Source organism: Lissotriton helveticus, chromosome 5_1 (assembly GCF_964261635.1).
Source record: "Lissotriton helveticus chromosome 5_1, aLisHel1.1, whole genome shotgun sequence".
Taxonomy (NCBI): Eukaryota; Metazoa; Chordata; class Amphibia; order Caudata; family Salamandridae; genus Lissotriton; species Lissotriton helveticus.
The window spans coordinates 2,027,359,945-2,027,387,807 of NC_136065.1; the positions used below are offsets into that span (position 1 = coordinate 2,027,359,945).

The following is a 27,863-nucleotide window of genomic DNA, read 5'->3' on the forward strand; positions in this document are numbered from 1 at the left end:
TGCACTCTCGTTACACCCTCAGCGGCACTAGGGCGGGCGGGTGCAGAGTGCTGAAACCCAATCTTATCTAATGGGGGACAGGGAGCAGATTCGAGGGGTAGACAGGCCGGTAGGGCTGGTGCCAAGTCAGTGGGTGTCTTCCTCGTGTTAGCTGCTGCACGGCTGTTTGGTCCTTCTTCTATTCTTGTTCCTAGGCTGGATCTGAGGAAGCAAGGTTCAAGGGCGCCCCTAAATACTAGTTTTAGGGGTGTTACAGGTAGGTGAAAGGCAGGGACCAATGGGTCCCTTACCTGGGATGGGTATACCCCCTATTATGCCACTCTTCAGTAAGAGAGGGGCATGTGCCTGTCCCTGGGTGGCTGAGTCCCCCCCATCTTCAAGATAGCGTGGACTTAGACTTGTGCTTCACCTCGCCTCCCCCACCTGAGGGGTGGAGTTGGCAGGGGTGGGCACACCTCTCTTCCTCACTTGTTTTTCCCGCCGGTTCTCCCGCCCAAGGTGGGGGTCAGAACCAGTGGGGACCAGTTGCTGAAAGCAACAATTGGCCTGGGGAAGCTCACAAAGACGGCAAGCCTTTGAAGCTTTTCCTTCGTGAACCCTGCCCATCCTGGGGGAGGAGGCTTGGCACCTCGTCCCAGGATGTGCATTGTTTCAGGCCCCAGACAGCAGCTGCTCTCGACCCAGGGGTCCAGAAACATGTCTGGTGGTGGCAGCTGAAAGCAGCCTCTCAGCCTGGACAATAGTGGTGGGTTAGTTTTCAGGGGGCATCTCTAATATTCCTCTGTGTGAATTTTACATTAAATCTCACACTGGCATCAGTCCGGGTTTAATGTGCTGAGAAGTTTGATACCAAACTTCTCAGTTTTCAGTGTAGCCATTATGGTGCTGTGGAGTTCGTAATGACAAACTCCCAGCACCATATACTCTTAATGGAAGCACTGCACTTACAATATCTAATAATGTACTTAGACACTTTAGGGGTACAGGGCTCATGCACCTGTATCCTCACCACTGGTGTATTGCACCCAGCTAGAGGGGTGACTGACCTATGCCAGGGCAGTGGGTTGTAGGCATGGTACACAAAGATGTGTGCCATGTCGACTCTTCACTTTGTTCTGCACCAAAACGCGCAGCCTGCAAAGGCAGTGTGTGAATGTAGTGGTACAGGACCTCTAAGGGTGCCACAATAAGTGCCGCAGCCCTTAGAGGCCTTCTCTGGTCACAATCTGGTCACTCTACCACACTCCCTGCTGCTCACCCGACTCGCTGGGTTAGGTGTCTCAGGTGCTGCCGGGGGCTGGCTGAGGTCCTTTCTTGAAGGGCGGACCCAACAGGTCTGGTTGCCACTGGCGGCCTCAACACCACAGCTGATCACCACTGGGGTCCCACAGGGGTCTTCCCTTAGCCCCCTTCTTTTTAACATCTACATCACTCCTCTGGTCTATCTATCAGAGGGGTTGAGGGCTAAGGTGATAGCCTACGCCGATGATACCCAGCTTCTTTTTACATGGGGAAAGGATGAGGATGCTGTATCCTCCGTTCAGCATTGCTTGTCTTCAGTCTTCAAATGGCTGGCGTCGGCCCAACTCAAAGGTAGCGAAGACAAGTCATAGATCCAACTCTACGTCAAATTCCCCCCTGGCTTCAGAGACTCGATCTGGCCTCTTGGGTTCCCCCTACCTACCTCGAAGGGAATATCCGCGAAAAACCTAGGAGTGTTGTTTGAGGATAACCTCTCCTTTTCAGTCCAGGTAAAAAAGCTGTCTGGCAGCTGCTTCAGCCTTCTTAAAACACTAAGGAGCTTTTTACCTCTCCTCCCTAGGCCGGCCAAAGAGACGGTCATCCGCTCCTTGATCCTCTCCCATTTGGACTACGCTAACGCATGTTACAAAGGCATCCCTGGATATTCTTTGAATAGACTCCAGGTCATTCAGAATGGGGCTGCCAGGCTTCTCTTGGGAATTGCTAAGACGTGCATCTGGAGGACATCTCCGCACTCTCCACTGGCTTCCTGTGGTGGACCGGGTGAAATTCAAATCACGGGTGAAATTCAAATCCCTGGTTATTGCGCATCGTGCCCTCTATGGTCGCGGGCCAGCCTAGTTACAGAAGCGGCTCTCCTTCTATGTCCCGCTGAGACAACTGCGCTCTTCAGCCCTCCTTCAAGCTAGTGTGCCCTGCTTCATCCGGCATAAGACAGGCGTTTGCTCGTTGGCTGTTAAGGCTGCCCAGACTTGGAATGCCCTACTGTTTTCTCCTATCTGTTTCCGTAATTGAGGGTGGTGTAGTTCAGGGACTCCTCTTGGATTCGCGCCGGGGCACTCCTTTTAGTAGCTGTTGCATGCCTTAAGAGCACATAACATAACTTAACATAACAGTGCCCTGGGTACCTGTGGTACCATTTACCAGGGACTGACCTGTGGCCAGAGATGCCAATTGGGTTTAAGCTTCAATGCAGTTTTAGGGAAAGAACATAGGCCCTGGGTACCTGATTAGCAGGAGCCCAGGTCACACCCAGTCAAAGTACATCAGTAATTCAACAAAAAGTGGGGGCAACCATGCAGAAAAAGGGCACTTTCTCACACACCCCTTCCCCCCACCCCCCTCCAAACGAAAGAGGATGAGACTAACCTTTCCCTAGAGAGTCTTCATTTTCTAAGTGGAAGAACCTGGAAAGTCCATCTGCATTGGCATTGGCAGTCCCAGGTCTGAGTACACTACAAAGTCCATTCACTGTAGGGAGATGGACCACCTCAACAGTTTAGGATTTAAACTTTTCAAATGCATTAGCCATCTGAGAGGTCTGTGATCAGTTTGAACTAGGAAGTGAGTACCAAACAAGTATGGTCTCAACTTCTTCAGGGACCACACCACAGCAAAGGCCTCCCTCTCAATGTCATTCCAATGCCGCTCCATGGGGAGAAGCCTTCTGCTTACAAAAGCAAGAGGTTAGTCTTGGCCTTCATCATTGGTGTGGGATATAACCGCTCCTATCCCTAGGTCAGAGGCATCAGTCTACACAATGAACTGCTTGGCAAAGTCTGGAGCTTTGAGAATTGGTGCTGAGCACATAGCCTCTTTCAGGGTGTCAAACACTATTTGACAACTAACTGTCCAGTTTACCTTTTTGGGCTTCTTCTTGGAGATGAGTACTGTGAGGGGAGCCACAATGGACCCATATCCCTTCACAAACCTCTTGTAGTACCCAGTAAAGTCAAGGAATGCCCTGACTTGGGTTTGGGTTGTTGGAGCTGCCCCGTCCAGGATGGCCTGGCTCATGGGCTGTAAGGGCTGTACCTGGCCTCCACAAACAACGTGGCCCAAGTACACCACAGTTCCCTGCCCCATCTGGCATGTGGATGCCTTGATAGTTAGGCCTGCAGTTGGCAGGGCATATACACCCTTCCCAAGGTGGATCAGGTGATCTTGCCAGGTGGAGCTAAAGACCGCAATATCCTCAAGATAGGCTGCACAAAACGACTCCAATCCAGCAAGGACTTGGTTCACCAACCTCTGGAAGGTGGCTGGGGCATTCTTTAAACTAAAAGGCATAACAGTACACTGATAATGCCCATCGGGTGTGGAGAATGCGGTATTTTCTTTTGCTTCTGGGGCCATGCCAATTTGCCAGTACCCTGCAGTTAAGTCAAAGGTACTTAGAAATTTGGCTGCACCTAATTTGTCTATCAACTCATCTGCTCTTGAGATAGGGTAAGCATCTGTCTTGGTGACAGAGTTGAGCCCTCTATAGTCCACACAGAACTTAATTTCTCTCTTTCCACCCTGTGGATGAGGTTTGGGGACTAGAGCCACTGGACTGTTCCAGGGGCTCTCAGAGGGTTCAATAACCCCTAACTCCAGCATCTTGCTGATTTCAGCTCTGATGATTTCCTTGACTTGATCAGACTGTCGATAGATTTTGTTTTTGACAGGTGAACTGTCACCAGTTTCCACATCATGGGTACACCAGTTTGTCTGACCAGAGGTCAAGGAAAAGAGCTTAGCATACTGCTGCAAGACTTGTTTGCAATCAGTCTGCTGTTTGGTAGAGAGGGTGTCTGAAAAGACAACTACATCCACTGACCCATCTTTTGGGCTGTGTAAGAGGAGGTCTGGGAGAGCTTCACTCCATCTCCTGATCCTCATCAGTCACCATCAGCATGGTGATGTCAGCCCTGTCATGGTAGAACTTCAGGTGGCTCACAGGGAAAACCCTTTTGGGTGTCCTGCTTGTGCCCATGTCAACTAATTAGGTGACCTCACTCTTTTTTTTTTTCGAGGCATATGAGCTGCAGATCGTATACTGTGGATTAGATCGCCACCTGGTGTTGGGCTCGGATGATTGCAGGTTGTTGTCTTCTTGGAAGAAGTCTTTGTAGTCACGAGATAGGTGACTCCTCCCTTGGACAATACTGCGCATGGGCATGGGCTCCATCCAAAGATTGTTTTTTTACGCCACTGGGTTAGGATGAAAGTTTTCCACTCTGGCTAGAAAAGACTTTTCAGCAACTTCGAAGCGCAAAAACTTTATATAAACACCATCGACATCGAAGAAATTACTTTCAACATCAAATACTCTCCGGTGCGTCGACGCGGGCCGTTGGGCCTACCGGCGCCATACGGCCTACGCCTCATGGAAAGAACTCCATTCAAGAGATGCCAGTCATGTCGAGCAAAGTTCCCTCATAGTGACCATCACGAGGTTTGTAACCTCTGTCTGTCACCTGAACACAACGAGTCGACCTGCACAGCTTGTGCATCCTTCCGATCGAAGAAGACCATTAGGGATTGGAGGGCACATTGACACGAAATGAGGAGATCAGCGCCAGCACCGGAGGCCATCTTTGAGGAGGAGATCGTCGAAGAAGACGTCTCCGAGGACGAAGATCCACTCGTCACCAAGGAAGACTCGCCTGATCTTCAGATCATGTCGGGGGCAGAGGATTCGGACGACTCTATTCCATCTCGACAACCCGTGAGTAACCTTGCCCCTGCACCACAGACACTACCCAAACAAAAGGCGACGGTCAGCACTCCGCCAATGGGGCCCAGTCGAGACCGAAATATCCCTTCGGACTCGGCTCCGAGGAAAACGGCTACGCCTTCCGGTGCCTCGGCAACGACAAAACCACACGTGCCAATTCCACCTCCTCCATTGGCACCGAAGCACACACATCCTTCGACGCCGAAGGATTCTTCGATGCCGAAACGTCCCTTGATGCCTAAAGACAAAGACCCTTCGGCACCGAAACAAAAAGAGGCATCGGTACCAAAGTCAAAGACTGTACCGGACCCGAGAAGAGCTTCCACTCCAAAGCCTTCCGGTCCCAAACATAAAGATGGAAAGCCAGAGACTTGAAGCTCTCCATCCTCTGTACCAAAGACGTCTACCAAGCCGAAACCACCTTCGGCACCGAAAACTTTGCCAGGGGACTCAATAACTCCTCCTACAGCAAAAAACGTCAAACAACCCCTATCGGCACCGACAAAATCGACTCCGAAGAAGGTTGTAGAAGAGGAAGAACTGTTTACACCAGATCCTAAACAGAAAAAAGTCCATATCAATCCAAAGACTGGACATGTGGAAGCTATTCCTTACAAGAAGAGGCCGGCAGACACACCACTAAGGCCTGTGGTTCCTGCCAAAAAGGACTGTGCAACTTCTCCAATGCACCCTTCCTCTCCTTCACCTTCTTCCTCTCCTATCCCTCCTTACATTGCACCTACACATTCTCCTGCTCAATCTCCTGCATCATCACACCACACTGATGAAGAGTATGATTTAGGTGGAGCGAATGACATACCAGAACCACAGGAATACCCTTTAGATGAAGATGTAGTTCCAGATTATGTGCCAGACAATCCTGATCCCCGTTCTTACCCAACTAAACCTTCACCTCCAGAGGATAGTATTGGGTTTAATCATCTATTAAATAGAGCAGCCCTTTACCACGGGGTTTCAATGCACTCTGATGCTATTGATGAGGATTTTTTATTGGATACATTTGAGCAGTCACAAAGGTCTACACAAATACTGCCCATGATCAAGGGAGTCATTAAACATGCTCCAGAAATATTTAAAGACCCAGTACGATGTAGGGTATTAAATCCAGGAATAGAGAAGAAATCTAGACCAGCACCATCTGATCCAGTCTATATTAAAGGACACCTACCACTAGACTCTTTAGTAGTGTCTAATGCAAGGAAAAGAGCCAAATCCCAGACTTCTGGCGATACGCCCCCACCTGACAAGGAATCTAAGATTATAGATGCGTCGGGGAAACGGATTGCTGCACAGGCCACAAACCTATGGCGCATAGCAAACACACAAGCCCTGCTCTCACGCTATGACAGGGCTCACTACGACCAATTAGGAAAGCTTATGGAGCACCTCCCAGATCAGTACAAGGATCAGGCAGCAGTGCTTATTCAAGAAGGCAAATTCATTTCCAATGCCTCAATTAAATGTGCACTAGATGTAGCTGACACAGCATCCAGAGCAGTCAACTCTAGTGTAATACTCAGACGACATGCGTGGTTACGTATTTCAGGTTTTAAAGCAGAGGTACAAACTACCATCTTAAACCAGCCCTTCAATCAGAACCAATTGTTTGGGCCAGAAGTAGATAACACGCTAGAAAAGATGAAAAAAGACATGGACACCGCTAAGTCTATGGGAGCGTTACAATCCACACAGACTAGAAGTTCTTTTCGCCGCTCCTTTTATAGAGGAGGCTCTAAGCAAACCGGCGCACATACAACATCATCTTTTAAAACACAATCACAAACCTCCTCTAACAAGGGCTATTTTAGAGGAGGATACAGAGGCAATAATAACAAGGGAAGAGGTAGAGGTAATAACAGCAACTGCTCCTCTTCCACTCCCAAACAATGACTTCCCTCTGCTTCCCCTACAGCATTCCACTCCTGTGGGGGGCAGATTATCACAGTTCCTACCTGTCTGGAATTCCATCACAACAGACAGGTGGGTAAGGCAAATTATCCAACATGGCTACTGCCTAGAACTCACTGCGACCCCCCCCAAACATACCACCCAAGCAGCGTCCAATGTCCACAGACCATATAGCTCTGCTTCAACAGGAAGTTCTAGCACTTCTACAAACGGATGCTATTCAAATAGTTTCTATAGAGGAACAAGGAACAGGAGTATACTCCCTGTACTTCCTAATTCCCAAGAAAGACGGGACACTAAGACCGATTCTCGACCTCAGACCACTGAACCATTACATACAGTCAGATCATTTTCACATGATCACTCTACCTACAAGTACTCCCACTACTACAACAAGGTGATTTCCTATCAACACTAGACCTAAAGGACGCCTGCAAGAACAGGGACCGCCAGTTCTCCGGGGGGTAGCATGGCTCGAGCAGGAAGGCGGCCAGGGGCTTATGTGTAAAGCAGCCACTTAACACACACATCCAATAAAACATACAGTGGCGCAATAATGGAGACCACACTAGGTGTTGTATTTGAAAAATCAAGATCTTTTATACACGCTTTCAATCAGAGCAAGGCATTGAAGAGTAAACATTTCAGTAAGGCTTTGCGTTAAAATTGCAGCAAGTTTATCTATGCAATGAAACGTTAACTGACCCCGCCTGTCACATCAAACTCTTTGACAGGCAAAGGGGTAATGGTATAAACCTGGAGGATCTTACAAGAGCGACAATTATAAGGCATTTAAATAGCACATCAAACCTCTCACGGTCGCTTTTCCTAGAAAGGCATAAAACATATCAGCAAGTACTTTTCAGGTTATCAAAGAACTTCAAAGAACACAGCCTTTAGTCATTTGTGACAAGCCTTTCTTCTTGTGAATGCGGGTCGGCTGCGACCCAGGTCAGATCATCAGAATACTAAGGAAGCCCACCTCTGCAAGAAAATTCAGTACAGTGAAGTGAATCTCCCTTCCATTTCCGGCTTGTACATATGGTGCACTAGGACCAAATCAGGCTTGTAAATACAGTGCACGGTAAACACTTCAGGCTTGTAAATACAGTGCACGTTAAACACTTCAGGCTTGTAAATACGATTCATGAAGAATAATTCAGGCTGGTAATTATGCAGCATGTTGAATAATGCAGGCTGGTAAAGTTTGTAGGCAAAACGATTAAATGAGGCACATTCAGAACAGGGGGGCCAACAGGACCCAGTCACAGTTAACCCCGGGGGAGGGGCGACCTCTGGCTTCTCTTGGCCTACCGCCCTCCTCCCCAGGGGGTTACCTCACTTCTTCGGCCCTACGGGGCCCTTGCGCAGACTCAGGGGACCCTCTCCTGGCATACGGGGGCCGCCAAGGGGGGAATACACGCTCCCTCAGAGGAGATTCCTGAGGTGAGTTGGCCGGGCAATTGGCGCTTCAGTGCACAGCGCGGTGACGGCGGGTAGCGCTTGGGAGCTCTTCTCAGCGCTAGGTGCCGGCAGGGCACGGAGGCAATTTCGATGATCCCTGACAGGGCAGACAGCCTCAAACACAGCGCTGGGCAGGAGGGCAAATTACAGCGCTCCACAAAAAGTCAGTCAGAACTGTGGCAGGATGGGGCAAATTATAGCGCTTATCACACAGTTCAATCAGGGGGAAACAGATAGGCCGAGCTGAAGGCAGGTGATGCGCAGGGCAGCTCAGTCCAGTACCTTGTCTCATGAAGTAAGTCTCTTGACGCTTGGATGATTCTGCGCCCTTGGTTACTTGTTGCTTGAAGTTGCAGAAGAGGGGGGGGGATGAGTTGAGGGCCTGAAGAATTTCCCCTCAGTCACTGCAGATGGGCCCTGGGGTTCCCTACCACTGGGCCAGATCAGGGGGATAGCTTTGGACACCTCACTGAGCTTAAGAGGCAGCACCTAAATCCTGTCACTCCCAGTAGCATAGGTTCCTCACTAGGCCCTCCCGCCTAAAACCCCTGCGTGGGTTCCCCAGGCAGGTGATGCCCCAACTGACTAGAAAGTTTCCCTCCTTTTCCTTATATAGTGTCAGTTGGCAGTTGCAGTTGCAGTTGGTGCCTCCCCTATTCTGGAAGGTTCCAGGAGCTTCCCTCATTCTAACTATGGACAGGGCTGGGTGGCTGGTGTTGCAACAATGTATGGGGACCCAGCCTCCTCCTGGCAACTAGGGTGCTACACTAAAAAAAACACGCTGCAGTAGCAGGGGCCAGTGGCAGCCATGTTGAAAGTAGAGAGCACCTGCACCCTAACACAGGTTAGCTGTAAAAAGGTGCCCGAAGACCTAAGGACCAACAACAAAATAGGTGGAAAAAATGAGGCCAGGGCAAAAAGTCACGGGAAAAGGTCACCCTAAGGCTGACAGGTCTAACAACGCCTATTTCCACATTCCTATACATCCTGCTCACAGGAAGTATATACGGTTTATCATACAAGGACAGCACTATCAATTCAAAGTCATTCCATTCGGGGTGACAACAGCACCACGAGTGTTTACAAAGTGCTTAGCGGTAGTAGCGGCACATCTAAGAAGACAACAGATACATGTCTTCCCTTACCTCGACGATTGGCTCATAAAAGCAAAATCGTTCAACCAATGTGTACAACACACAAAGCAGACAATCCAGACATTGCACGACTTAGGGTTTACAATAAACTACACCAAGTCGCACCTAGAGCCTTCGCACGTTCATCAGTATCTAGGAGCTACCATAGATACATCTACAGCTCTAGCGTATCCCAGTCCAGCCAGGATACAGAGTATTCTGACCTTAGTCTCCATTTTTCAACACCAGCAATCTCTGCAAGCCAAGGTGTTCATGAGACTAATAGGCATGATGGCGTCATGCATCTTCATAGTCCCACATGCAAGACTGCAAATGCGCCCATTACAAGAATGTCTAGCACAACAGTGGAATCAGGCTCAAGGTCAGCTCACAGACCAGGTGTTGGTAGACAGCCGTACATATCGCTCTCTGCAATGGTGGAACACCAAAAACTTGACAAAGGGACGGCCGTTCCTAGAACCTGTTCCCCAGATAGTGCTCACGACAGACGCATCCCTCACAGGATGGGGAACCCATCTCTTACATTATACCACACAGGGCCAATGGAACAACCAACAAAGACTGTTCCATATCAACCATCTAGAACTACTAGCAATATTCTTGGCACTCAAAACATTCCAATTACAAGTACGAAACAAAGCTGTCCTGCTCCGCACAGACATGACAGCCATGTACTATGTACAAAAACAGGGGGGACACACTCTCTGCAACTGTCCCAGCTCGCACAGAACATCTGGAGATGGGCCATATCTCAAAACATACATCTGGCAGCAGAACACCTTCCAGGAGTTCACAATCAGATAGCGAATCTGTTAAGTCGACAGTCACAACAGATTCAAGAATGGGAAATACATCCACAAGTTCTCCAACCATTCTTCCAAATGTGTGGGCACCCACAGATAGATCTGTTTGCCACCCATGAGAATGCAAAATGCCCAACCTTCGCCGCCAGGTTTCCACACCCCCGGTCCGAAGGCAATGCGATATGGATGAAATGGTCAGGCAGATTTGCGTACGCTTTTCCACCTGTCCCACTCATTCCACTAGTAGTGCGCAAACTCAGACAACAGTCTCTAAAGCTAATACTAGTAGCTCCCACATGGGCACGCCAACCGTGGTTCACCACACTACTAGATCTCTCTCTGGTTCCACATCAAAAGTTACAGCTCACACCCTCTCTGTTAACACAGAACTATGGAGAAATACTTAAACCTACCACCAGACTGTATGAACATCATTAAAGAAGCTAGAAAACCCACTACCAGAGCATGTTATGCTGCTAAGTGGAAAAGATTTGCATTATATTGTAACAATAATGACATTGATCCATTGGATGCTTCCATCCAAAACATCATTTGTTACCATTTGCATCTACAAAGGTCCAATTTGGCTTATTCTTCCATACGCCTGCACCTAGCCGCAATTGCTGCCTATTTACAAAATAGACAACACCTACCTCTCTTCAGAGTACCTGCAATTAAAGCATTTATTGAAGGATTAAAACGAATAATCCCACCTAGGTTACCACCTGCTCCAGTGTGGAACCTAAACGTAGTCCTTACAAGACTGATGGGTCCCCCTTTCGAACCTTTACACTGGTGCGAATTACAATTCTTAACATGGAAAACAGCTTTCCTTATTGCTATCACCTCTCTCAGAAGAGTTAGTAAAATACAAGCATTCACAATACAAGAACCATTTTTTCAAATACATCCTAACAAAGTGGTTCTTAGACCCAATCCAACATTTCTGCCAAAGGTTATCACTTCTTTTGACCTTAACCAATCAGTAGAGCTACCTGTGTTTTTCCAAAACCCAGACTCTGTTGCAGAAAGGGCTTTGCACTCCTTAGATGTAAGGAGAGCCCTGTTATACTACACAGGTAGGACTAAATCCTTTAGAAAAACAAAACAATTATTTGTATATTTCTGTCCCCCACACAAAGGCAACCCCATCTCCAAGGGGGAATTGCCAGGTGGATTGTAAAGTGTATACAAATATGCTATCAAAAAGCTAAACGTACACTAACAGTTCCTCCTAGAGCACACTCCACTCGCAAACTAGGAGCCTCTATAGCTTTCCTGGGAAATATACCACTGGAGGACATATGCAAGGCAGCAACATGGTCTACAATACACGCCTTCACTAAACACTATTGTGTTGATGTGCAAGCCAAGCAGCAAGCTGCAGTAGGCCAAGCTGTCCTTAGAACGCTATTTCAAAATACTGCAACGGATACAGGCGACCACCGCTAGGGGAGACACTGCTGCAAAATCGATGCACAGTATACGATCTGCAGCTCAAATGCCTCGAACGGAAAATGCTACTTACCAGTATGCATCTGTTCTTGGCATGTAGAGCTGCAGAGTCGTATACGCCCTCCCGCCTCCCCGGGACTTGTATCCGTTCCAGTTCTCATCTTAATTAGATGCACACGCATGGACATCCTTTCTTTATCTGTACTTCTACTACTCCATCATTTCCCTTCATGGCGAAAAACAATCTAAGGATGGAGCCGATGCCCAATCGCAGTATTGTCCAAGGGAGGAATCACCTATCTCGTGACTACAAAGACTTCTTCCAAGAAGACAACAACCTGCAATCATCCGAGTCCAACACCAGGTGGCGATCTAATGCACAGTATACGACTCTGCAGCTCTACATGCCAAGAACAGAGGCATACTGGTAAGTAGAATTTTCCTTCTAGGATAGGGTAAGGGCCACTCCATCTGTCCTGGAGTACCCTTGGTGCCACTGGCTCCAAAACCAACACATTTTGCTCACGGTGAAATTCAACCAGTGCAGCTTTTTGATCATACCAGTGCTTCTGAAGCTCCTGGCTGGCCTCAGGATATTTGGATGCTTTTTCCATGTACTCAGCCATTCTGGACCTTAGGCCAAGCACTTAGTCCACAATATCTTGTTTGGGTTCTTGGAGAGGCTTCCCAACCCTCTTTTACAGGACAGTGGTCCACTCACAGGATGGCCAAACAGAATTTCAAAGGGAAAAACCCTTCTTCCTTCTGTGGCACTTCTCTGTAAGCGAAAGGCAGACAGGGAAAGAGGACATCCCATCTCCTTTTGGATTTTTCATGGAGCCCCATAATCATGCCTTTCAATGTCCCGTTGAATCTCTCAACAAGGCCATTGGTGTGTGGGTGGTAGGGTGTAGTAAACTTGTACTGTACTCCACACTCTTTCCACATGTGTTTTAGGTCAGCAGACATGAAGTTGGAACCTCTGTCTGAAACCACCTGCTTAGGAAACCCGACTCAGGTGAAGACACCAATGACTGCCTTGGCTACTGCAGGAGCTGTAGTAGGCCTAAGGGGAATTGCTTCAGGGTACCTAGTGGCATGATCCACTACAATAAAGTTGTTCCCTGATGGTGTGGGAGATTGAAGTGGACCCACTATGTCCACAACTACCCTTTCAAAGGGAACCCCCACCACAGGCAGTGGAATCAGGGGGGCCTTTGAGGGGGTCTCCTGTCTTGCCATAGGCCTGACAGGTGACACTAGGACAGCCGGGTGCAGGGTGCTGTTTCGACTTCAGACGCCCTGTTGGGTTCAGTGGGGAACCTCCGGTTTGTAAAAGCGCTGCAGACAGGGAGATAAAGGTCTTCTGGGTGCGACCACCATTTCGAGAGGTAAGTTGGGAAGTTAGGGGTTGGTTAGGCACCGTTGGTTTGGGCACCCAAGGCTGTGGGGTGTTGGGTGCAGGGGTGCCTTTTGGGGTCGGATCTTCTTACCAGCTCCTGGTCGCGGTTAGATGGGCCTTCTGGATTCAGACTGCAGCCGTCGGCTGGAGGCTTGAGGCAGGTCAAGGGTCACCGGATCTTGGTTCAGGATCGCCGGGGTGACCTCCTCGTGGTGTTTGCCCACTCGCGCTCGGGCCATGGACAGCGGGTGCAGAGTGGGGCGGATTCTCGGTTTCCGACTGCTGCCAGAGGTTGCAGTTGAACAAATCCGGCGTTCAGAGGAGAAGCAGGACCTCCAGGGTTTGAGGTTGCTGGCTGCAGGACACACCGAGATTTCGCAGTAGCAGGTTCGAGTGGTGGACGCGCAGGTAGGGCTGGTTCCAAGTCAGTGGGCGTCTTCCTCTTTTCAGCTGCTGCACGGCTGTTTGGTCCTTCTTCTTTTCTTCTTGTTTTTATCTGTCTCTGAGGAAGCAAGGTTCAGGGGTGCCCCTAAATACTAGATTTAGGGGTGTTACAGGTAGATGAAAGCCAGGGACCTATTAGTCCGTTCCCTGGGGTGGGTACACCCCCTATTATGCTACACTCCAGTGGGAGGGGGGGGGGGCATGTGGCTGCCCCTGATTGGCTGAGTCCTCCCATCTTCAAGATGGCATGGACTGAGAGTTGTGCTTCACCTCACCCCTTCCACCTGAGTGGTGGAGTTGGCAGAGGTGAGCACACCTCTCTTCCTCACTTTTATTTCCCGCCGGTTCTCCCACCCAAGGTGGGTGTCGGAACCAGTGGGGACCAGTTGCTGAAAGCAACAATTGGCCTGGAGAAGCTCACAATGGCGGCAAGCCTTTGAAGCTTCCCTTCGTAAACCCTGCCCATCCTGGGGAGGAGGCTTGGCACCTTGTCCCAGGATAGGCATTGTTTCAAGCACTAGAGAGCAGTCTGCTCTCGACCCAGGTGTACAGAAACATGTCTGGTGGTGGCAGCTGAAAGCAGCCACTCAGCCTAGACACTAGTGGTGGGTATAATTTTCAGAGGGCATCTCTAATATGCCCTCTGTGTGCCTTTTACAATAAATCCCACACTCCTTTCAGTGTGTGTTTAATGTGCTGAGAAGTTTGATACCAAACTTCTCAGTTTTCAGTGTAGCTATTATGGTGCTGTGGAGTTCGTAATGACAAACTCCCTGCACCATATACTCTTAATGGCAGCACTGCACGTACACCGCCTAAGAATGCACTTAGACACTGTAGGGGTACAGGGCTCATGCACCTGGACGTAGACACTGTAGGGGTACAGGCCTCATGTACCTGTACCCTCACCACTGGTATAGTGCACCCGGCTAGAGGGGTGACTAACCTATGCCAGGGCAGTGGGTTGTAGGCATGGCACCCAGATGCTGCATCCCTGGGCTGCCCTTCTCCTTCTCGCCGTCTCTCTCCTGCAAACCCCCTATGTTGGATGTACATCTTGCGAGAACTACGCATGCGCATTTCTCGCAAAACGTCTTGCATCAAATGCGTGCACGCATGCACATTTTACACAAGACGTCTCGCAAGATGTACTTCCTACGTAGGGGGTTTGCAGGAGAGGCGACGTGGAGGAGGAGGGCAGCCTGGGGACACCATAGTACAGGTAAGTGTGTTTATTTCTTTTTAATTTCATTGTTAAATATGTTTTTATTAGGGGTGTTGGAGGTGGGGATCCTATTTTAGCAGTGGGGGTCTGGCTAACTCTGCTCCGGACTTGGAGTTTTGCCTAAACTCCTCGCTTTCAGTGCAGCGCGGAGTAGACAAATCTGGGGGAGCGGAGTGCTCTGCCCACCCTTACTTTTCTACACATGTTGCTTTCTTTCGCTATAGGCGATTGAGTTTTGGTGTATTCTCTGCTGCGGAACTGTTCCAATATGTCATCCAATGTATCACACAGCATGTAGTTAATGAATTTAATAATAGCAATGACATATTGGGTTTCGGAGCCATACAGAAAGAGCACAACAAAGCTCTCATGCCAGTGTGTCATCGGCTGAATGATGCAGTCTTAACCCTGAATGCTAACAAATGTGAATTCCACAAGAACAGCTTAAAGTTCTTTCGCCATGTATTTTCTGATGGGGTATGAAGCCTGATCCAGCAAAAGAGCAAGCATTGTCTAGTGCAACTCCTCTACAAGATATTTCTATATTGCGATGCTTTTTTGGACTGGCCAGCTACTGTTTGAGGTATATAAAATACTTTACTATGGTCAATGCACCGTTATGAGAATTGACAAAGAAAATGTCCAAGCAAGCCATTGAGAGTGCCACTGAAATGGCCTACTTCAATCCCAAACTTCACACAGAGGTTGTAGTTGATGCTAGCTCTGTTGGGTTAGGTGTCATACTTGCACAGCACAATGGGCAGCCAAATGCCTGATGACATATAGTAGCATATACTAGTAAAAGCCTGTTACAAAGGAATGTGCTTACTGGCAACTAGAAGAAAAAAAAGTTTGCCAGTGGTCTGGGCCTGTGAATATTTCCATGTGTTTTTGTACTGAAAGGCTCTAACAGTAGTAACTGATCATTAAGCACTGCTCACAATATTCCACAATCCCAAAGCTAGGATTCCTTCTGGAATTGAATGTTTGGGTTTGAGGTTACAGGAGTACAACTATACGATTCGTCATCGTCCAGAGAAAGATCAAAATCCTGCAGATTTTTTTCAAGAGTGCCATTGCGGTGCCCTAGTACCCCATGTGAGACAGCCGAGGCCTACATTAATTTTATTGTGAAATCAAGCACACCAGCTGTCATGTCCTTGTAACAGTTTTCTCTGCCATGAGCCAAGAAGTTAAAGGACATCATTGCTCATTAATCGTAGAATCAGCTCTTCAGACCTCTCACTAGTGACAGACTACTTGAAGTTCAAGAATGTGAAAGACGAAATATCAGTAACACAAGAAGGCTTCATTTTTTGAGGTACCTGAATTATCATTCTGGAGAGACTACAACAAGTGATCGATGTTGCCCATGAGGTACATTGAGGAATAGTTGCCACTAAGAGCTCTCGGTGGCCTCGTCTCTATCCTATATCTCAACAAAAGGGTTGAAAAAGAGTAAAAGACTTGTCACATACCCAGTGAACACGTCAGAATTGCCATGTAATGCTTAAGAGAGAATTGTCATTGATTTCTTCGATCCTCTTGAAAACAGACATCCTCTTCTTGTCATTGTTGACACATACTTCTGTTTTCCATTTGTTGAAGACCTTTCATCCACTAAACATGACAAGGGCACAGAGTTTTGACCAAGGATGGTTGGCCAACCCACAATTCCCTCCAATCTTCCCGTGTTTTAACCTGTTTGATTGTTTGGAAGCGGTGGATTGACTCCCAACGAGAAAAAATGAGGCCTTAAGGTCATCTAAATCTGTGCATCTGGGGCCTATAACATCTCTGGGGCATGATGAGACTCAGGAATTATATGTTGAGCCACAAGAAACACATGGGGTGGATGAGACTATACTAGGGAGTCTCATCAGCGTCACTGGAGCTATTCTCGAAGAGCCACTTACAGAAGAACACTGTAAGGTGGTTTTTTGGAATGTGGCAGGACTAAAGCAGAAAATTTTAAACCCGTCCTGGTGTAATGTTATTGCTGAAGTGGGTATATTAGCTTTACAAGAAACCTGGACCACCACAGCAATACACCTTAATGGTTACAGAACTTATTTTACACCTGCAGTGGGGGGAGCACACGGAAGACCAAAGGGGGGACTGTCCGTGTATATATCGAACCTCCTAGTTACCGATAAAATTACTTTCTTTCCTGGTTCCAGTTATTACCAGAAAATTGTCATTGATACAAGGAAGGGTCCTACGATTGTCCTTTTTAATTTTTACAATAACTGTCTAAGTAGCGTAATTAAGGATGTTTTTGCCAATATAAGTACAGATATACAGAATGTTTTTGAGGAAAAAAAGGGTGAAGTCATGGTATTATGGGGGGGTGATTTTAATTGTTCTTTGTGCAAAAAGGGTCAGAAGGGTATTTGCGGTCTGATGTTGGAGCAGGACATCAGCTTGACGCATTTTGAACATACCCTTCTAGGTGATTCACTAAATGAGATGATTTTTAATTTTGATCTTGGTTTTACGAATGAGCTAGCCCACCACACAATGCCATTTGTTCCAACATTTGTGGGGCGGGGGGCTTCGACTACCATTGATTTTAGCCTCTGTACAAGTAGCTCGGCGGGCAGACTGATTAGCTCTAGTATCATGAACTTACCCTTAAGTGACCACTACCCACAGGTACTAAAAATGGAGAATCTTTTTTCCGTTGTGGATCATGTTGTAGGTCCCAATATTAAGGCGCCGGACGTGAATCTAGGTACCCAAAATGGATATAGCCTTAAATGGAGTAGAGTGGTCCCGGCTGATTTTCTTTTCAAATTAGTGAATAAGTGTAGGAGTAATTTTTTGACCTGCCTGAACGAGCATCCTGACAGTGATGAAATTTTAAATAATTTTTATATTATTTCTATTGCAATCAAGGAGGCGCTGTGGGTTGCAAAGAAAAACTCCCTAAAGCACAATAGAAAATGGTTCGATAATAAATGTACCACTGCCCTATCAAAGCTTAGACAAGCGATCCATAAAACACCGCGGGATGTAACTCGAATTAGAATCCTGAGGAGGGACTATAACACAGCACTGAAGGATAGGAAGGCGGCTATAAGAAACGAGGCTTGGGATGATTTATGCGAGGCGTCACAATTAAAGGACCCGGCAGGTTTTTGGAGGGTAATTAATACCCCGCTCCTCTATGAAAATAAGGCACGGATGGAAATTGCCATCCCTGAAGATGAGTGGGTGGCGCATTTTTCCTCGCTCTATAAGGCTGTGGAACCAGTCTGTGACATAAGTCAGGACTTTATGTGCCCAAACATAGATCCAACCAAAGTACTGGTCGTAACCCTGCTCGAAGTTCTGGCGAGCTTGAAGGCAACCAAAGGGGGTAAGGCTGCTGGACCAGATGGCATACCAGCAGACCTCTATAAGGCCAATACTGAATTATGGGGGCCTTTGCTTGTCCAGCTTTTTAATGTTGCTCTGGCTAAGGGCTTAGTTCCTACCTGGCTTACATCGATTATAGTCCCAATATTTAAGAAAGGGGACAGGCAGAATTGCATGTGTTATAGGCCAATTTCCTTACTGGACTCATCTATCAAAATTTTAGGGAGAGTTGTTTTAGATAAATTGCGAATCTGGTCAGAAGAGAATGGGGTGCTATGTGATTTTCAATTTGGGTTCCAAAGAGGCTTAGGGACTATAGAACAAGGATTGAATTTGTTAATCCTGCAGCAGAAGTATGTAAAGGTTAAAAAACAACGTCTATATCTCACCTTTGTTGACTTATCGTCAGCTTTTGACTGTGTTTCACACAATAAATTGTGGTCAATTATGACTGAGTTGGGGGTAGACAATGCCATTATCTGCTTCTTGCGAGATCTATATTCCGGGGCCAATGCAAGTGTCCGTTTTGGGAATGATGGTGAATGCACTAGACAATTTGGGATTGGTCGGGGTGTACGTCAAGGATGTGTTTTAGCCCCATTTTTATTTTTGCTCTACATAAATGGCCTGGAGAAACGACTGGTGCAGGAGGGTAGGGACATGCCTATGGTGGGTGGAAGGCCTGTCCCCGCCTTGATGTACGCGGACGATGCCGTTTTGATGGCACGAACTCCAATGGCGTTACAAACCTTGGTCACCTCTTTTACCAGTTTCATGCTTGGCTTAGACTTAAAGATTAACTGCTCAAAAACACTGTCCATGTTTTGTGGGCCAAGATCAAACAAGCATTTGAAACCCATTTTTATAAATTCCAATCCCCTGGAAAAGACCTCCACTTTTCCCTATTTGGGAATTCTGTTTCATGAAAGTGGTTCATGGACTAGTGCAATCCAGGCTAGATCTCTGCTGTTCTCCAAAACTATTATGGCCTTAAAATGCTTTATGAGAAAATTAGGGAAAAAACCCATAAAAGAGATTTTAACTATTTATAGGGCAACCTGCTTAGCAGTAGCCACCTATGGATCAGGGCTGTGGGGTTACTCAAATATTAACTCAATTCAAACTATGGAAAATAAATTTTTACGCCACATCCTGTCTGTACCTGAGAGTACTGCAACTATGATATGCCATGCTGAATTGGGAGTAATTTATGTTACTGATACGATTAAGATTCAGCCAATCCTTCTTTGGCACAGGGTGTGGACAAATGATGAATGTCTGGTTAATCGGGCTATTTTAAAGGACGTTTTAGTATTGGACAATATCAATGATTCCAAATGGATATGCTATGTCAAGAACTTTCTCAGTGAAATAAATTGTGTTCAATACTTCGAGGACCCACCAACTATGGCATACATATCGAGAAGAGACTTGAAAAATTTGTGTATTGCCCATCTTAGGGACAAAAGACACTTAGAGGAGGCAAGAAAAAAGACTGTCTCTGCTCACCAGGACATTTTATGTGGAGATAAATTACAGCCATATTTGTCCTTATATATGTCTAATCATGAACGTTTCCTTTTAACCCGGTTTAGACTCAATATTGTTTTTAGAGTCTTGTCCTTTCCTGTGATGAATTGTTGGCTGAAAGAATTACCCTTTTGCCCATGTGATGATGTCTCCCCACAGTCTGATATTCATATTTTATTCTTTTGTAAATGTTATACTTTCTCTCGGAAGAAACTTATCATCCCGATTCTCAAAGACTTAAATATACGAAGATGTCGCTTAGCGTTCTTAGAATGCCAGAAAATGGAAACTGTTTTTATGGTAGCCTCTTTGGGCGAATTTTTTAAATCTACTTTTAAATGTCGTAAATCGATCTCAATGAATTAACCTCCTTATTGTACATATGCATTTTAAACAACGAATATATGACTCCCGTGTAAAACTGTATTTTCTTCATGCTACTTTTATGGTTATTCTGTTTTTTTAACCGAATAAAGTATTTTGAACTGAACTGACAAGGGCATTCAAAAATTAGATGGCATCTTTGCGACATGGGGTGTACCTGCGATCCTGAAGTCCGATATTAGCCCTGCTTTTAATAGATGGGAATTTAAAGACTTTCTGAATCACCTCAATATAAGGCATAAAAAACACTCCTCTTTGGCCCTAGGCATAGGGTTTGGTAGAAGGATTATTGAGTACTCTTAAGAAAGCTGTGCAGCGTGCTGCACTGGAGAAGCGCGATCCCAAAGCGGTTTTAAACACTACTCTTCTACCTTATTGTTTGCCCCTTATTCAACATCAGGGGAAAACCCTGTTGCTCTCATGTTTGGTAAAGCCATGTACACCTAGCTGAACCAGAATACAAGTAACCTAGGACCAGTTTTGCACTAATAAGGGCTCAACAACCAGGTGTAGCTTGATTCCAGTGGCACAGTGACTGCGGAACCCACGTCTGGGCATACCAGTCACATTTAGGGTGTCAACTGCAACAACACGTTGATGGATGGAATGCTTGAATTAATCTCAGGCACTGGTAATCGCTCGGACTTGGTAGATGTATACATAGGTGTAGAGGTATGGGCTGGCTTCGGGCCTCAGTTCTTGAGTACCTGGACTGGTTTAGAGACATGACCTATGTGAATGAAGTAGAAAAAGCATATTGTATGCTGATTATTTATGTTGCAAGGTACCTCTGAAGAACAGTTCAGATCACAATACTGATCCCATCTGAGCGGCTCAAGGTGTATGATGTACCAGTTATCCCCCTAGTTATGATATCTACGACTAATGAATTAAGAGCGGTGTTCTTCTTTTTAGGTTCTTGCATAATGGTGTGATTAATGTAATGGGACCCTCTTTATGGCACTGTTTTTCGAATTCAAAGTTTGAAAAAAAAAGATATACATTCCTTAACTTTGCGCTCCTTTGGGAGAATGGTTTAACCCCTCTATAAGACAAGCAATGGTAAATGCATTAGGTTTTGTCTATGTGATTAATAATAAACTGTTTGTGCAGGCAAAACCTAAAAACAAAGATATCCGAGTTGACCAGTACTTTCAGTACACAAGCAACATAAAATCTGTAGAGAAAATGTATGTAGAACAATTTTATATTCAATTAAAAAAATAACCAGTTGATAGCGGGGTTGTAGAGTTCTTCCAATATGGGGAGAGGGTGACGTGAGAGCCTCACACGGGCTAGTGCAGCCACACTAATAAAATTGCCCAAACAAAGTTATAAAATCCTAAGCCCACATAAAATGTAGTGTGAGCTCAAATTAATACTCCTCGGTGGCATAACGATGCAAAGATCAGGAATGTAACACAGCTGGTTCAATGTGTGCAGCCAGGTAAAGTAAACAAAAACAAAACAGTTCCAGACAACAGCAGATGGTCAAAGTAATTCGCGAACGGGAACTGAGAAGAGCCCCCTTTTAAGATATATTAAATATAAGAGATTTCACAAGCACAGCACAAGCGCTGTGCATTCAAAACCTAAAAATAGGGCGAATGGCATATTTCAGCGCATTTGATCACGGTTGATTTGAATATAGAAAGAAAAACACTTGGAGCTACTGAAAGGAAATGAAAACGCACATCAGAGTTTAGACTGCAAAATGTATGTCTTACCATATGCTGTTTTATCAAGTTTCACATTATTTAAAACCTACCAATCATCCTCCTTCTATAAGAATCAAAAGTGAAAGGAAAGAATGTGCTCCATCTTTACACTAGAAACGTGTCAGTCCCACTCATCTTCTTTCGCTGCTACACAGAACATTACCATCCAACTGGTTATCTTTAAAATGGATAACACCATCTCAAATTCAAGCCATCAGCTGATCCCTGTCCGGGTATACTTGTAAAATACATAAGTATACATCTGGGCCATTTATGGACAACTCCAGACCGAACCTCAATTAAAAAATAATTCTGAAGACACAGAGTATCTAAATAATGTTGTCCATTGTTGAGACTTCACTTTTTGCCTAAGCCTGGGAGGGTTGCATAGCCACCCTACAAAGTTATTTCACAGTTGAAATGAACCTGCTGGATGAGTGGCCCTCCGACCTCTGACCAGATGACAGTAATGGAACTCCTGCTTTAACTAGCTGATAAAGCCTTCTGTAAACTTTAATGGTTGTTCATGTTTATTGGTCCTCTTAAATCTAGCTGCGGTTTTGGTATGATCATTCATAAGGCTCTACTTAGACACTAAAGAAATGTAAAGGTCTAGATAGTACTGTTTTCAGTTTCTCTGCGCTTGGTAGGGGAGTTCACAGCGCATATGTTGGGTGACTTTTTTTGGCCCATGTTTCTCTCACGAGGTGTTTCTCAAGGTTTCATGTTTGGCATTACCCTGCTTATCATACCATTAATGTGCCAATGAAAGAATTATATTCAAACATCTCCTCACTCTCTTCAGCATTTCATAAAATTCAGCTCTGGATGGCTCTCAATCATCTCTAACTAAACCTACAAACAAATGTATACTTACTCTTCTCTTACTCATCTCACAGTGAAGCTTCCTTTTCAAAGATGGCTTGACTACCTCTCCAACTTGGATTGTAAACCCCACATCATTTAATTTATAAAGTGCCTTGGCTCATTCCTGACAACTGTTTAAGATCCATATGTCTAGATGGGTGATAATGGGACATCCACCAGACACTGTTGGACAGCCTTTCACACTCCATGCATCATTTACAGGTCAAGAGATAGTTTTCCTGACGTCTCTTCGCTGGGTGCCTGTGTGTGAGATGCTGACACATGGTGGGCCCTATGTAAGTTGGTAGATCTGGAGTCAATGATGTCAGTGGGGGGGCTGTCCTTACATGCACACATATTGTGGCACCTGATAGCAGATAAAAATGTTTGGATGACATTAGGGCTATTCTGCATTGCGGCAGAATATTATCTGTGAGGGTTTTCTGATTCAAGGCCATATTCACTAGTTTAGTTGCGCAGTCACCGTGCTGCGCTCCCATGCATTACAGGGAAAGGGCAGGAATGAGCCATATTTATCCTGTATGGCTCATTCCTGTCCTTTTCCCTTGCACTGGCACTGTTTTGCCAACCTAGCACCAACGCAGGGACCTTTGCACCATGATGCCTGTGTTGTAGGCATGCTTTTTCTGTGCAGGAAAGGGCACCTTCCTGCACAAAGACAATCCTAGGAGGTGTTTTCCTCTTTCTATGTGTGCTGCAGAATACCGCACGCATAGAAAGGGGAATACACTACGAGAAATAAAGATATTTCTTCTTATCCCTCACCTGGGGAGGTGTAGCTTTCTGGCGCGTTCCCAGGTTTACAAGTTCTTGTAAGTCAGGGAATGCGTCCAAATCCATGTGAGTTGCGTGGTAACAACCCACTCAACGCCCATGGAAGGCCTAAACAAGGCAAGTAAGGCAACGTTGCAATTTTCGCTACGTTGCATTACTACATATTTTTTGAGCCACGCAAAGTAGCGTCAAACATATAACTTCAGGTTGCGTCGCTCCTGCACCACGTTGCGTGGTGCAAGACCAATGCAAACCGGGTCATAAATATGGCCCTCGGTTTTTAAACATTTGGTGAAAGCTAGTAACTCTGTTCTCTATTTCCAGACACTTGTGCTCAGGGTGCTGCTCCCTTGCCCCCTCCTCATAGCTTTAAGTGAGAAGAAACAACAGGGAGGGGGGTCTTTCTCAAAGGGAGGTGGCCCAATGTAATTAAGGGAGCAGTTTAAACAAGTAAGTTAAAATCTGTGCTTACCATAGCAGCCGCCCAACTATTTTATTTTACTGCCTCTTTCTCTTATTCCATTCAGATACATAAAACAACACCTAAAACAAGCCAGGACTATTGGCGTTGCCAACGGTTGTAAGCTGTATAAGATTAATGAGTAACAACAATGCTCCAGTTTTGGATTTGAGACTGAAATGAATGCTCTATTGTATTGTATTTCAACATTTATGTAGCACTTACTACCCTTGAGGAGGTATTGTGGCACTTTCCGTTGGACAGCATACTTATTTCCACAAAGCCCTTTACCATCAAAATCAAGGCATGTGACTGGCTGTGCCCCAACCCATTAAATCCCCTAGAGACACCAACCTGGACCGTGCACCAAAGCGATGCCAGTAATTCTTTTAAATTAACTTTATTGGCATTTAAGCGTATCACACAGACAGTACATATCAGAAGGAGTCCATCCATAAACATCCAGCATCCCCCCACCTAGTCCCCGGAAGTATAAATGAACCACATCGCATTGCACAGTCAGTATTTATGGTTCCTCAAAAATGGGGCTAAAACCCAGAACAGTATTCGGACCAGACATAAGTCAGACCCCATTCACAATTTACCTAATCAGGAGAAAAAGTTCTATGCATCATCTAATTAGCATCAATGTCGAGATAGCAATGTCAATCATATAACTACCTGTTTGCCTGAGTGCCCGACTAGACTGCAACCCTCATGCACAACAGACAGAAGGACCCCTCTTGCACCCATGAACAAAACTTCACACGCCCATGTGAAACCCCAGGGGCCCCTGCAAGGATTAAGGGGTCCACTTTATCTTTCAGAAAAACATTCATCCCATTCCCAGCTGTACTTAGATTGTACAATTGTTTGTTGTAATGGTCTAGTCTACACTTTCCTTATCGCCGTGGCTAGGGTAACATCAATTATAAACAGAAAGTTCATGCGGGGGGGCGGCTCGTGCTTGGGGCGACGGATGAGGGTGGGATTTGTTTCTTGGGTGGTGTCTGGGCACAGAGAGCGCGAGCAGCCTGGGGCTTTGTTTCAAGCACCATACGAGAAGATCCCTTCAAATACATACAAACCCACCAGATAAAAAGAAAAATTAATGTTCAGTACAATGACAGCAGATAGAGGGAAAAATGTGGGGAGCAAGCTTGTTTGAAATTAGAAAAACACACACATTAATCCACGCAACGGCATTAAAACCCTTCTGTGAGACAGTAAAAAAGACTCAGGTTTGGCGACGTACAAGGTTCAGGGGTGGGCTGCTGGTGTGCTCGTGGTCACCTGGGGCAGATACAGTCCCCAGCACTGTCTGGAGTTAAGGGAAAGGCACGTGTAGTCACCAAAGCACAACCCGCCTGCTTGTCTTCCCTTCCACCTCTGCATTTCCATCAGTGTCAGCCAAGCCCTCATTTCCTCACTCAGCAGTCAGTGCTGCAGAGTACAATCACTTGCATTTACAAACCAACAATGGACTGCCCCTGAATACTGAGTCGTGTCCAGTGGTATCCACCTAGAAAGGATGAAAGGCTGAGACAGCTCAATGTGGGGTTCCTATCAATGATTCACGTGTTAAATGGGTGTTCACCCCACTGAGTTACCCTTTCCATCCTACGTCAGACCGCGCGCCTCACTGCCCCCTCTCTCTCCACTGCCCAGTGACCTTGGACCGCACCCATTGGTCTGCATGATTGTGGACAGGAAATGACTGTATAGGTGTTACATTTAGAGGTTGACCTCTGACCTCCCCCGATTCTGCCCCCTGCGGATTTGAGATCATTCTCAATAAACAAACAAGAGTCACTTGTGAGGGCTGGGGCTGCCTGCGAGGTAAGGTTTATTTTCATTGAGGGTGAGGCCTGATAGGAACCTGTCAGGGCACCTGGTTTTCAGCACCAGCAGGACCCGGCCTACTTAAAGCCCTGCCCCTCCTGATTCAGTTGTGAGCTCTCGCACCTGTCAGCTATAATAACCTGATACTAACAGCACTTACAGACCGCAATACTTCACCACTAAGGGCGTTTTGAAAAGAAGCTGTGATGATTATACACTGAATTACTACAATTAAACAGGGGTGCTGGTGAAATGAGGATGAGGTCAGTCGGGGTGGGGCTGCAACAGTATGAGTGACGTGTTTATTGCGGACGAGTGATCTCTGACCTCTGGTCTCTGCTTCTCTCTCCTGCAGCTGCGGTGCCCCTGGATCCTGACACTGCTCATCGGTGGCTCATCCTGTCCTCGGGCGGAAGAAGCGTGAGGATGGGAGACAGAGCACAGGATCTGCCCGACACGCCCCAGAGATTCGACCCCACCGGAGCTGTCCTGGGGACCGAGAGGCTGAGCTCCGGGAGGCATTACTGGGAGGTGGAGGTGGGGGACACGACGTGGTGGACCCTGGGGGTGTGTGACGAGGCTGTGAGGAGGAAGGGCCGGTCGATCACAGCATCACCTAGGAATGGATTCTGGATAGTGATGCTCAGAGATGGTAAATACAAAGCTCTCGCTGGCCCCTCCGCCGTCCTGACCCCCCGTGTGTCCCCCAGGGCTGTGGGTCTCTTCCTGGACTATGAGGCGGGCAGGTTCTTGGTGTACAATGTGGATGACCGGTCTCTGCTCTTCACCTTCTCCGGGGCCTCCTTCCCCCCCACCCTGCGGCCCTTCTTCAGTCCCCATCTCAACGAGGGAGGGGGGAATGCGGGGGCGCTGCGGGTCCTGCCGGTGATACAAGAGTGAGAGCAGCTCTCGGCAGCGCTGGGTGAACATGTATTCGGGCCCTCACCACATACAGCCATTTGTTTCTAAGCATTGTTTAGGATGAAGAAATTCACATTGGAACAGCGGTGTTGTTTCTATATTAATTTCTGTTTGCTTTTCAGTCCTGATGATGAAGGAATTTGTTTCTGAAGGCGTGGGGGTGCAGGGCCGGTGCTGCACCTTGTACTTGAGTGCTGCTGAGCACTGGCCAGTAAGTGCAGAGTTTGGCTTCCACCTGCCCGTCTGCTACCCGTGGAATACAGCTCCCTCCTTTGGCAGGGTCACTGCTGGGGGCGAGGATGCGGACCACACTTTTCAGGCGCCTTCTTCAGTGAAGCCCTCCGTCCATATCCCTCTCCAGTATCGGGGAGCACTGAAAAATAAAATGTTAACTCGATCACGTCTGTCGTTTTGATTTGTAAATTGTCTTGATCCGGACCAGAACATCTCAGTCGAATGGACTCCGTTGTGCGTTTGTTTCCTTTATCACTTCTAATAAAGACCGACAGCCACCGCACTTGTTTACAAAAACAGGACTTTATTGAACACTTTCTATCAATGGGCGGTGCAGGGTTTGTAAAGCTGCACTGTGGGGCGTATGCAGCAAAGTGCTGGGGTTAGTGAGAGACTCATGCAGGGGTCTGAGAAGGACAGAAGGGGAGAATTATACACAAAGACTCCACATTAACACAAATATGATTCCACCGCTGTTGTTTCACATGTAGATATGAATTTACCACTTTCGCCGCCCCTCATCTCTCCGGTATGTGCAGATTGTAACCAAATATGTTTCTTGTGCAATCACCGCAAATGTTATAAAAATGCTCCCCCTGGGTGAACCTGGGCCTGAGAAGAGTTAATTAGTTACCTTCTAGCTGTTGATTGCTCTATTCTAGCATTGAAAGAGGGGACACTTTTCACCAGATAGTCTAAGCATCCCCACTTGATGGACTGGGAGCTTTTTATCAGTCAGCAAACAAGAACCATAACAAAGTCACATACATTCAAATGAAGGGGAGAATGTTCCCTTTGCTGTCATGAGAACATTTTGTTTACCATCTTGGACACTGTTATCAATCTAAAAGTTATCTCCAGAGCAGAAACGCGTAAGAAGGCTGGGACGACA

General features: G+C 46.6%; 1 protein-coding gene across 1 annotated transcript in view; it reads left to right on the forward strand.

Annotated features, from left to right (window-relative positions):
• The window catches only part of LOC144752851 (erythroid membrane-associated protein-like), a 55,166-nt gene extending 28,032 nt beyond the window's left edge, over window positions 1-27,134 (forward strand). Inside the window, exon 2 of the mRNA XM_078640690.1 lies at window positions 26,172-27,134. Coding sequence (XP_078496816.1) covers window positions 26,172-26,716 — 545 coding nt within the window. The 3' untranslated portion in view covers window positions 26,717-27,134. The remainder of the gene's footprint in view (window positions 1-26,171) is intronic.
• Window positions 27,135-27,863: the final 729 nt, after the last annotated feature.